The sequence below is a fragment of the Vitis vinifera genome, chromosome 7 (genome assembly GCF_030704535.1).
Source record: "Vitis vinifera cultivar Pinot Noir 40024 chromosome 7, ASM3070453v1".
NCBI lineage: Eukaryota > Viridiplantae > Streptophyta > Magnoliopsida > Vitales > Vitaceae > Vitis > Vitis vinifera.
The window spans coordinates 25,426,651-25,438,921 of record NC_081811.1 but is presented as its reverse complement, the minus strand read 5'-3'; the positions used below and the strand labels follow the sequence as shown (position 1 = coordinate 25,438,921).

Below are 12,271 nucleotides of genomic sequence, written 5' to 3'. Positions count from 1 at the left end.
GTTATATAAATTTATTATTTTAAGATTATTAATTTATTAATAAATAAAATATTCATTTATAATATCTTCTATTTATCAATTTATGTTTGTTGAAGTAATACTAAATTCTTAAGTTTAAATATATATAATTTATTATTAAAGTATATATTTTTAATTTAAATAATAAATTGTAATTTAATAGTTTTTAATTAAAATTTTAAATTAAAAAAAAATTAACTGAAGCCTCAGTTGGCAGTTGAGGGTTTAGTTCAAAAATGAAGCTTCAGTTGTCAATTGAGGTTTCAATTAAAAAATGAAGTCTCAATTGATAACTTTAGCTTCAATTAAAAAATGAAGTTATCAATTTAGGTTTTAACTAAAATTATATATATATTTCTATGACATGGCTTCTACGTAGCACTAAAGAGGACAATTTGAATATAAATTTCATGAAATGGTTAGATCTGATATTTTTTTTTGTATAAATAGATCATTTTGACCCAAAACTCAATGTTTGGTTGCTATGTATGTTAATACACCCATTTTTTTGGGTTTACATAAGATTACAAATTGAATAGCATATGATAAGACAACAATGAAGCGCAATTAGCGAGAATATGTAATTAATATTCTTTAAATATATCAAATTATATTACTATTTTTTAAAACTATTTTGAAAAAATTACTCTAAATTATTTTATAAAACAGAAGTCAGTTTGAAAACTTAAAGTATTTTTAATATATTTTTTATATTTTAAAATATGTTTTTAAAATAACTTTTATATGTGTTATTTTATTTTTAATTATTGTTTATATTTGTATAATTATTTTTTAAAAGTAGAACAAATGAAAACTATGGCCTCATTAGTTGTCTTAACAATCCTATAAAAATTAATTACATAAATTAGTAATTGAAAGTTTTTTTTTAAAAGTGGAGATATAATAGATTTTTTTCAAATGCTTCAATTACACATTCAAAGTTTTAATCATTAAATCCAATATTTGATATAAAAATATAAAGAAGAAACGCGTAGATCCAAATGTTGTCCCTTTATAGCATAATATGCGTATACTTGATTTTGAAGTGTGTGAAGATTTGTAGAAGAAGAATGGTCCAAAGTAAGAGAAATCGTGATGTTTGATTAATACATCTATGCTTTTCGGTTCTAGTACCAAATTGACAACACTACTATTGTTTTCTCTTTGAATTAATATTATTTTGGATAATTATGCTTTGCACTCAATTGGACCTAAAAATTAAGTTTTGATCCGTATAAGTTATATAATTGACGAGGAGGATATGAAATATGAAGAAACCAATATACCATTCAAAACTATATTCCACCATAATATTTGACAAATTTTTTTATCTTAATTTTTTAAAATAATTATTCTGAAAATTTATTATTTTTAGAAAACTAATTTTATAAAAAATATATTCTAAAAATATATCATTTAAATAAAATTGACATATTTTTAGTTATTTTTTATATATACAATTTTTAAAAAATATATTTTTCAATATGTTTGATTTTTAAAAAATAATAATAATAATAATAATAATTTATTTTTATTTTTTTGGAAAAGAGTATTTTTTTCCAAATCACTAAATTATATTAAATTTTATTAAGGTTTACAAAATGAATAAAATTAAAATTTTTTTTTTTTGAGCAAATGTCATTTCTAGAAAAATAACAAATTCATATCCTTCTTCTTGATTTTCACACTTTCTCTAAGTCTTGGACTTAAATGGTGAACATATATGGACCAAAACTTTAATTTTGGGCCCAATTAAATCCAAAACATAATTATCCCTTTATTTTGATCTTAAGCTCATTATTGGTTTGCCATGTTGCCTTTCATTTAGTCAATATTGATTTGGAACTATTGTCGAAGTGGTATCAATTTGCATGGCAGAGGGCTTGAAAATGGATCGAAGAATAACAGAAGGAAAGGTGCAATCTCTCACGTAGGAGAAGAGAAAAAATGGTCATGACGATGTATTTGCAATGGGCTCTTCTTAACCTTGCAGCCGTGTTTTACAGCCACAGTAGCACATTAGGACCAAAATGGATAAAGAGCACGTCTCTACCTTTGCCATGGTAGTAGCCTCCCTTCCTTTTAACACCACCCTCTGTTGGTTTTCATCTCGTTTTTTCTGACCAACCATGGGAATGGAATTCAAAGGACAGAACAAATAAAGGGCCCAAAGGTGCATTTAGGAAGTCTGTTATGGAAAGTTGGATTCCAGGAATTGTTTTAGAAGCCGCTGGCAACTTTCTGTAGAGCATAAATTCCACATCGTTGAGAGGAAAATGACTTCCTTTCCTTCTTTCTTGTGAGGGAAGTTGTTCCCCAGGAAAAAAAGGGCTGGCTAAATGCGCCTAATCTTCTTTCCTGGTCCAAACACTACGAACAATTCCAAGTTGCAATGAAAACAACTTAAGGAATAAGGAAATCATTATCTGCTGAGCTGCTCTGCTCCTCCTTCTAGATGATGGCTGTAATATACTCAGCCGCTAAGCGCCGAAATCTCATGGAAATGAACACAACCAACATTTTCGAAGCAAAAGCCGTTATCGATTTACTGTACTTATGTGATACACACGTGGAAGAACTCTTCTCGATGCATGATGAGGGCGCAGAAGCGTTGAACAGAAGCATCAATCAATGGAGAATGGAGAATGGAAAATGAGAACCTTCTCCTTTTTCTTCTTCCTTTTTTAGGGGCCATTTCAGTTGCTATAATCTCCATTTGAATCACTTCAGTATGAAAGCAAATATCAAAACCATAAAAAATTGAGTGAACTAATTTTTCTCATCATAAAAAAAAAACAAATAAAAAAGTAAAAAACTCAAATATAATTAAAATTAATAAATTTTTTTACCTATTTTTAAATTATTTAACTTTATAAAAATATTAAATAAATTTAAAATATTGAATAAAAATAATTTATATAATTTAATTTTTTTATACTTTTTCTTTTTTCACATTTTCCACTAATGCTTTTCTCTCTTCTTCTCTGCACAATCAGCTTTGGGGAGACATGCCTACTTCCCCCGTCGCTTTTTCGAAATGCCCACTTCTGGCTCCAGCCTGTCAACACAACTCTGCTTCACTCCCACTTATTGGCTGATGAGTTACCACTTACCACTTAGCAAAACAGCTAAGTGGGCATTGGACTGGGCCTGGTGAAGGATCCAGTCAAAATAAGTCCCGTTTACAATTCTAATTCCTCTTGAAATCACTATTGTAGGATAGACCGTCAAAGTTTGATACAATTCCAATACAACACCTACATGTTCTTCATGGATTTGAATTAAATATAAATAAATTTGAATCAAACTTATATCCACCTACATAATCCCTTTAATAAATAGATAATTTTCAAATTAATTTACATTACATAAATTTAAGGGACAATTATGTTTTGGACCTAGTTAGGCCTAAAAGTTAAGTTTTGGTCCATATAAGTTCATCATTTAAGCTCAAAACTTAGAAGAAGTATGAAAATTGAGAAGAAAAATATAATTTTTTTTAAATAACCTTTATTAACTATGAAATAAAAAAAGAGAGTAGAAAAACATTAATTTAAAGTTTATTTCTTTTGTAAACCTCAATAAAATTTAATTTGATTTAGTGATTTAGAAAAAAAATACACCATTTTCCAAAAAAATAAAAAATAAATTATTATTATTATTATTATTATTATTTAAAAATCAAACATCTTGGAAAATATATATATTTAAAATTGTGTATATAAAAAATAACTAAAAATATGTCAAAATTATTTTTTTAAATGATATATTTTATAATATATTTTAAAAAAAAAATTAGTTTTCTAAAAAATAATAAATTTTCAGAATAATTATTTTAAAAAAAAATTAAGATAAAAAAATTTGTCAAACATTGTAATAGAAAATACTCAAAATAGTTTTGAATGGTATATTGGTCTTTTTACATTTTATATCATTCTCATCATTTATGTAACTTTTATGGGTCAAATTTTAATTTTTGAGTCCAGCTAGATCCAAAACACAATTATCCCTAAATTTAATTTGAATTAATTTATCTAATATTTAACTCATTTTAAATTTATTTTTAAATAAATAGGTTTATTAAATCATAAACATATTTAGTTGAATTATTAATTACATAGACATATATGAAACCTAACTTAACGTGATTATTAAATAGAAAAACTTAATTATTAAATGGGTTACACAATATGTACATGCTTAATAAATATACAATATCTGAGTTTATGTTTTTGATATGATCATTATTCATGTTGGGTATAAGTTGGGCTATATAGTAAAATACTTGGGTTTTGACATGAATATGACCCATCAACACGAATTGTCCCGTTATTATCCTTTGGGCACTCCATTTATGTTTTTTTTTTTTTTAAAAAAAATATATATATATATATATATCATTTTTTGTTTTATCATGTGGTTAATGCAGCCGCATGTTACGCCTAACTCTCTGGTTAGTGGAATGTTTAATTTTCAGTCCAGCTCATTTTAACACTTCTTAACTTGGTCTTACAATAAGTACAAATTAAGAAGATGTAAAAGGTCCCAAGTAAAAGCATTTAGGATTAGGCCTTATAGCAATTAGCAAAATGCAATGACAATCATTGCAGTCGTACGAAGAGATAAGCAGAAGAAGAAACCTAGTCAACAAAGTCTTTGTACAGATAATAAAAACATTTAAACATAATGAGTCATAAGTGTAACATTAAAGATTAATGGGGCCATTTCAACAGATAAAGAAAACAAAGGAGGTCCGTTGTCAAATGCTCTGAGAAAATAATTGAAAGTTTTCAATGTCTGATTTTTCCAAATGCCCACAACATCATCATTCACTGCTTGGCAATAATGGCCTAACTGGACCTTCCTCAAGTTGTAGAAAAATTTGGGGGGCTTCAATGGACCGTCAAATTGTAATCAAATGACTATGAAATTCAAATGTCATCTACTTCATTTGGTATATTCTTGTTGAATGGTTCATAATTGCTCTGCATAGTACTCAAACTTTGCAGACAAATGAAGAAGGAAAAGATAAAATTATACTCATTCTGAAACTCCACTTGACATCCCGGCCTCTAGCGCACAAACCAAACAACATTGTCAAACTCGGAGGAGATAGAGATTGTCATCTCTGCAAACCAAACAAAGATAGACACCAATGGCTTTCAAGAATTTGGTATGGCAGAGAAGTTTGCAGCAAAATTACATGTCATGTCTCCGATACCTGAACCTAATTAAACGCATCTCGTCTCCATCAATTGTAGGACCATCCTACAGTTTCTTCCATGATGGGTCACATCCCATAAGCTTCCTAACTTCTTCAGAAAAATTTTAGCGGCTTGAATTTATGCCCGGAAAGCAAGCATCATACCAGGCAAATTTCATTGGATGAAATTACATATAACATTATCATTCATACCCACATGTGTGAACTGCTTACTGGTTGGGATATCAGTTGATGGACAGAAAGAGAAAACTCGCTTGAGAACAGTTGACATAATCAGATTTTTGCTATTCAATGGAAGCAAAAATTGGGTATTGTTTGATGAAGGAAGTTTGTTTGGGTTGGGATATGAAATGCATGCCTCATGTGCAGTCGTTGGGGGGTGGGAAGATAAGAGGTTTTCCATGAGAATGAAATCAAGAGTAGGTAGTTCATGGAGGTTGTGCTTTATGGTTTAGGACGGCTTTTGTCGTGTGGAAAGAGAGGGAGGAAATGTTCAAACACATAAACTTAAGATGTAAAAACCAAATTAAATCATACATACAAACCGAGCAACACCAGAAAACCACTGGCCTCATCGAGTATATTCATGCAACAGGCGATATAAATGAACAGCATCAGCACCACAACATGTTTGCTGATTCCAAATTCAGACATGTTTGTTTCAAGAGATGAAACAAAAAAGTTCAATAAGAAAAAGTTATAACAAAACTTCTGCCTTTCCAATTCTCTTGTTTGCGGTGGCCATCTTCTGACCTTCTGAACACACATACTCTTAATTAAAGCAACAAAACAAGTAAAAAATAGAGTGAGTAGAAACAGAGAGACTCAACAAAATGGGCAAAATCAGATATAAAAGGAACTATAAGTATCTTCCATGTATATAGATAAAAGCAATGATTCCATAGAAAAGCGGGAAGAAGCACAAGCATCATCACCACCATCACGGCAACAACAATAAGATTCAGAAACCCATTTCCATACACAGTGAGGTTCCGATGATCAGTGATGACAATCTCCTTATGCTCTCCCTTCTTCTTCGTCTTCTTCTTGAATATAATATGACAATTAAAGGAAAGAAAAGGGGTATATGAAAAATGGAAAATCTAAAAGTAAAACACTACAACTATTGCCTGGCTCCATTCTGTCTGCCTTGTTACTATGTATGAAGAACAGGGGATTGTGCTGTACAGAGAGAGCTACATTGCACTCTTCGCCTTAAAAATGCACAACTAACACCTCTGTTTTACAGAGGGAATGTCTTGAGGGTACGTTTCTCTTTCTCAACAAAGGCCAGTTTGGTCATTGCAGGGAACTCGGTGAGAATGAATGAATTGAATGGTTGGGATGGACAAAACCACTGTGCTTTTCTAGTGGTTTTGTCTTCTTGAGCCATTTCAGAAACTTGCTCAGGCCCATTGGGCCCAACCCCACCACCACTCCTCCATCCTCCTCTCCACCCACTGAGGAAGAAGATTGAAGCTCGCTGTCTCTCTCCTTTATTCTGCTCTCCTCTGTTAGTGAAAGAGGGATATGAGAGAGGATATAGAGCTTGAGGGGTTTTTAAAGGGCTGGCCCATAAGCATTTTCTACATGCGGCTTGTTTTGTGCTTTGGCTTTTAGTTGGCGGTATTCTGCTTGTGCACGCGCTGACGTACGTAAAACCAAAACACTCGCTGTCTGGGAGAGAAACGTGTCGACTAGGAGTCGTTTTAGGTTTGAAGAATTACCAAGAAGCCCCGGCAGCAATGAGCCAAGGGCGTAAATGTGAAAATAGGAGGAGAGAGTAAGAGCAACATTCGATTAGGGTGGCCGGTGAAAGGTACCTTTCGACTTTCCCTTTGGTCTGTCTTCTGGTAAGACAGAAACCCTCTGTAGGTCCCGTTCAACTATCCCACTATCCTCACCCGCAGGTGCATCCACCCCCCCCCCCCCATCATATTCTGCTCCGTCCCTAACTTAAGAAAAGTGTCGGCTCGGGAAAGGTAATAGGAAAATTGGAAAAATATCATTGATAATACATAATATATAAAATATAAGTGGGTAATGATGAGAGAGTTGATTAAAGTGTGAGATCATCATTTATATGAGCACATGTTATGGGAAAGGGATTTGTAGAGGCAAACCCAAATAATAATAAAATGAGACAGCCACCTTCTTTGACAATAAAGGCAATGGTGTTGTGCCTTAAACGTCAATGACTCCCTAACATTTTCAACATCCCATCAAAGCCCCCCATCCCCTCCTTCATATCAGACCAAAAGCGACTTCCCCTTTTCTAGAACCTCCCTTTTTTTGCCATTTGCGACTGGGCCCTTGTCCTGTTCTTTTCCGCTCGGCCCAATGAGTCTCCTTTGTAGTGGGCTTGGATTTTTTGTATTGGATGGAGATTGGGGAGAGAGAAGTGGATGGGGATTTGGGCTTTAGGATTGGGCTCTTTGAGTTGGGCCCCAAAGATCAGGTTCCACGCTTCCCAACAATTCTTGGTAAGAGCAGCGGATTGACGTCATCGCTCACCAGTTCTTATGTCCTTTGTATCTATTTATTTCTTCCCACGGCCCATTCTTGGCAGTTGTTGAACACTGATCGCCTGCCTCGTCGACCAGGAGAAGAAACGATGCACCCGACTTCTGATGCCAATCAACGCATTGCTAGGATCTCAGCTCATCTTCAACCTTCCAATTTCCAGGTTTCTGCTTTCATTTCTTTGGGCAATTGCTTCTGTTTTTTGCGTAATATTTTTCACTTGTAGTTGATGGACGGTATCTGTTTCCTCTGTATTGCTGAGAAACCTGACGAAAAGGAAAAGGAAAAGAAAAAGAAAATGAAAATTGAAATCTTAAGATTTTGACCTTGTTTCTACTTGAAAATAATGACCTCTGTTCATGAGTTCTGCAATTCCTTGGCTGAGTTATCTGGAGCTTTTCATGTTCTTAGGAACTAAAAAAGAGGACCAAATGTAAAACTCCGCTCTCTCTCTCTCTCTCTCTCTTTTAACTTCTCAGTGCAAAATTATTCCATTTGAGGTTTTGGAAAGCTGCTTTTGGTTGCTAACAGTTGGGTTTTGATTTGGAATTCGATTATCTGGCTTCCACTACAAAGTTATTTCTGTGGAGTTGGAGTATGTCAATTTTAATTCAATTCCAAATTCATTGCTTTTCAAAGCATCCAAAGCCTAAATTCCATACAATTAAACAAAACCTGATAGTTTCTTTTTTTTTTTCCCCCCTTCATGCAATTTGAATTTCAGGTTGCATGAAATCCAACTCCCAATTGTATCTGATATTTGATGGTATTTTTGTGAGTTTAATCAATCTAGGCCCCAACTGACAAGTGTTTGGCTTTCTGTTATTGAAATTGTTTGTAAATTATGGACTCAAAAAGATGGGGGAGAGTTCTGGCTTGAGCAGGGAGAATTGCAGGGCAAAAGGTGGAGCCCCTGGATTCAAAGTTGCTATATTGGGTGCTGCAGGAGGCATAGGACAGCCTTTGGCCATGTTGATGAAGATGAACCCACTGGTTTCAGTGCTTCATCTATATGATGTTGTCAATACACCAGGTGTCACTTCAGATATCAGTCATATGGATACGGGTGCTGTGGTAAATTTATTCTTACTCTTCTTTCATTTGAAGATTTCAACTTGCTGGTTCTAAGAGTAATTTGACTCTGTTGTTGATTTTGGGATACTTAAAGTTAGAATTTTAGACATAATATTACTTCTTGTAATGGGGTTAGCTTAGATTGATAATCTTTTGTCATTTGGGCAAGAGGCCAGCCAATCAGGTTATAATTGTAGGTTCCAGAGTTTGGATTCAGGAATTAGGAAGCATGATGCAGTTAAATGATGTCTGAGAAACCAAACCACATGGATCAAACCACTAAACTTTCTATGTCCATGAAGGAGAGGACTAACAATCCACGCTCTCTGAGAATTTACATTACCCAAAACCCAATATGTCAATTACGGAAGCCCAATTGATGCTCCAGAATATGTACATGACATCTCTTTTGAGCAGTAATGGATTGGATAAAAGGCATGTATAACAACAATAGTTATGTCATCCTAAATGCTTATTAGCAACAATAGTTATTTTGACCTAAATGCTTATTTAGAGGTCCTAACTTGGTTGGGTTGTTCTCCAGTTTTACCTCTTACACTGAGTAATATCTTTGGCTTTCTAGGTGCGTGGTTTTCTAGGGCAACAACAACTGGAGGATGCCCTTACAGGCATGGACCTTGTAATTATTCCTGCAGGAGTTCCAAGGAAACCAGGAATGACAAGGGATGATCTGTTTAACATCAATGCTGGAATAGTTAAGACCCTTTGTGAAGGAATTGCCAAGTGCTGCCCAAACGCTATTGTCAACTTGATCAGTAATCCTGTAAATTCTACAGTTCCAATTGCAGCGGAGGTTTTCAAAAAAGCCGGCACCTTTGACCCAAAGCGACTTTTGGGGGTCACAATGCTTGATGTTGTCAGAGCCAACACTTTTGTGGTATGCACGTCTACCTTGCTGCTTATTTGTGGTCTTTCTATTTGGAATGGGAAATAGTTTATTTTTATCTTCATTCTTGGTGTTAATTTGGTTGGCTTTGCTGGTTTGTTGTGATATTACCCAACTACCAGAAAATATGGTTTCTTGATTCTCCTTTTATTTGTTGTCATTTCTTTTACATCTTTAACCATGTAGATGATTAGTCACTTTATGACAAAAATAACATGTCTTGAGAAAAAATTTCTAAAATTATGACCTGTTCTTTGTTAATATAGATGAAAGGGTGGAAGTGATTTGTCCACTTTCATCTATCTTGTTAAAAAAGATGAGCCGTACAGTTTCAAATCTTCTGAAGCTTTTTGTTATGTTATATCCTTATTAAAAGGTGCTCCATCTTGGCAAAATGAACATGTGGAATCATAAGCCAAAGGAAGACATTAAGGAGTTCTGTTAAGTATAGAGTCAAGCAATCTGAATCTGTAATGGATCTCATGGGAACCACAGTGTGATGTTAGCTATTAAAGGGTGCACCATTTTGATTGCACAGTGCTGGGCACCATGGATTGCTGGATACAGTGTTACAATGATAGATCATAGAATTGGGCCTGCTTACGTGATATGCTTCACTGTTTTCTATTTCCAGTTCTGTCATTGATTTCTATTTTTGTTTTTTCCCTTTTACTTTTGCTTTCTACACAGGCAGAAGTTTTGGGACTCGATCCCAGAGAAGTTGATGTTCCTGTTGTAGGTGGTCATGCAGGGGTTACAATTTTACCTCTTTTATCTCAGGTTCAAGAGCACTTATATCCCAGTTTTCAATTTTTTATGAGATTTGTCTCTAAATACCTTCTGAATATTTTGTTCTACTATGTAATACATTAGTTTTATAAACCAATTGCTCTCCTTTATACAGGTCAAACCTCCATGCTCTTTCACCCCGGAAGAAATTGACTACTTAACTGCTCGGATTCAGAATGGTGGTACTGAAGTTGTTGAGGTAAAACCATTTATTTTTTTTGAACGTTTGTTAACTTAAAGGCCAATTCAGACAGCCCCAAATTCTATGTGTCATATGCCGAACCTAATTGAAATCATGCTTGACTATCATATTTGGATGGATTTAAAATGTAATAACAATTATCATCCCAGGGTGAGCTGAGATTATTATGGGCTGTCATTTTGATTATTAAAGTAAACTGCATTCTTGCACTGAGAAGCACATTAAACCAGCATGTTGAGTGGCATTATAAGTTCCTTCATTGATGTGCTTAATATTCTCTGATTGATTTGGGCTAGCTTAATGTAGAACTGTAACATATCATATTGCAGACAAGCAAGATATGCTCTATTCAACAAAACTGATGAGTTTGTCTAGGAAATGGTCAAGACATTTTTGGTTCATATCATTATGTTGTTTGCATGGAATAGAAGTCCTGATCTTTGCATTATTGAGAGAGTGATATCCTTGAGCTTATTATCCTTATTGGATTTTCATTTATGAATCTTCATAAAGCTCTTTCTACTAACTTTTCACCATTCAATATGGCTATATCTGTTTCCATTATTATAGTTACTTGTTTGAACTATGTTTGACTTGGAATTGTTACTTATCCTTTGCAGGCAAAAGCTGGGGCTGGTTCTGCAACACTATCAATGGTTGACCATTATTTCTTGCTCCTAATCTTTTATTTTATTTCTTTTATTTGCACATGAATCACATAGATTACAGGTTGAACTCGAATAAAAAATTAATACAAATGTAAATAAAAAAAATACAGGCATATGCTGCTGTTAAATTTGCAGATACATGCCTGCGGGGCTTGAGAGGAGATGCTGGGGTTATCCAATGTGCTTATGTGTTTTCTCAGGTTTGTTATCGAGGGCGTCTATCTACCTCCTTCTTGGAACTAATAAATTCACAATTCCAGATGGTGTTTGTAAAGAACTAATGTGTTGCATTTACAGGTCACTGAACTTCCTTTCTTTGCGTCCAAGGTCAGGCTAGGCCGTACAGGTGCTGAGGAGATCTACCCACTTGGCCCCCTGAATGAGTATGAGAGGTCCGTGATAGCCACTGCGTAGAATTTTCCTGGTTATTAATTCCTGTGCTCACTTATGAAAAATATGAGATGAATATTCAAATTTTATGTTACACTACAATTTTTTATAGGGCCGGCTTGGAGAAGGCAAAGAAAGAGTTGGCGTCAAGCATCCAGAAGGGGATCTCCTTCATCAGGAAATGAATTGGATCCAACCACGATTTTCTTGTAGATTGATTTCTGGCTCTTATTAGCTCCCTTTATGCTCTCTGTTCTCGTAGTCATAGTTCCTGGAAATAAGTGATCAAGTCCCTTTTACTTCAAAACCGGCTTGAAGAGAGTTACTTCATGTGCAGCTGCTGAGAGGAATGAAAGGAATGTGGAGTTGCTTCTCTGGGGATTTCAGTTGTACTTTATTCAATAAATGGATGGATATCATATCTGTAAACTTGACGCTGGTTTCAGTTTCAGTTGTACTTTATATTCTTCCCCCTA

General features: G+C 34.0%; 1 protein-coding gene across 1 annotated transcript; it reads left to right on the top strand.

The window, feature by feature from the left end:
- The first annotated feature begins 7,607 nt into the window (after positions 1–7,607).
- Positions 7,608–12,271, top strand: LOC100260994 (malate dehydrogenase, glyoxysomal). The gene is made up of 9 exons (XM_002263634.5): positions 7,608–7,928; positions 8,624–8,839; positions 9,423–9,737; positions 10,437–10,526; positions 10,651–10,734; positions 11,358–11,393; positions 11,516–11,605; positions 11,703–11,797; positions 11,908–12,271. Exons 1-9 carry the CDS (start codon positions 7,623–7,625, stop codon positions 11,978–11,980), a joined length of 1,305 nt encoding a protein of 434 aa, XP_002263670.3. The 5' UTR covers positions 7,608–7,622; the 3' UTR covers positions 11,981–12,271.

Coding starts and splice junctions, on each gene's coding strand:
- LOC100260994 (XM_002263634.5), top strand. CDS start 7,623: ATGGAGATTGGGGAGAGAGAAGTGGATGGGGATTTGGGCTTTAGGATT. Junction 11,394..11,515: donor GTTCTGCAACACTATCAATG/GTTGACCATTAT, acceptor AAAAAAATACAG/GCATATGCTGCTGTTAAATT. Junction 11,606..11,702: donor GTGCTTATGTGTTTTCTCAG/GTTTGTTATCGA, acceptor TTGCATTTACAG/GTCACTGAACTTCCTTTCTT.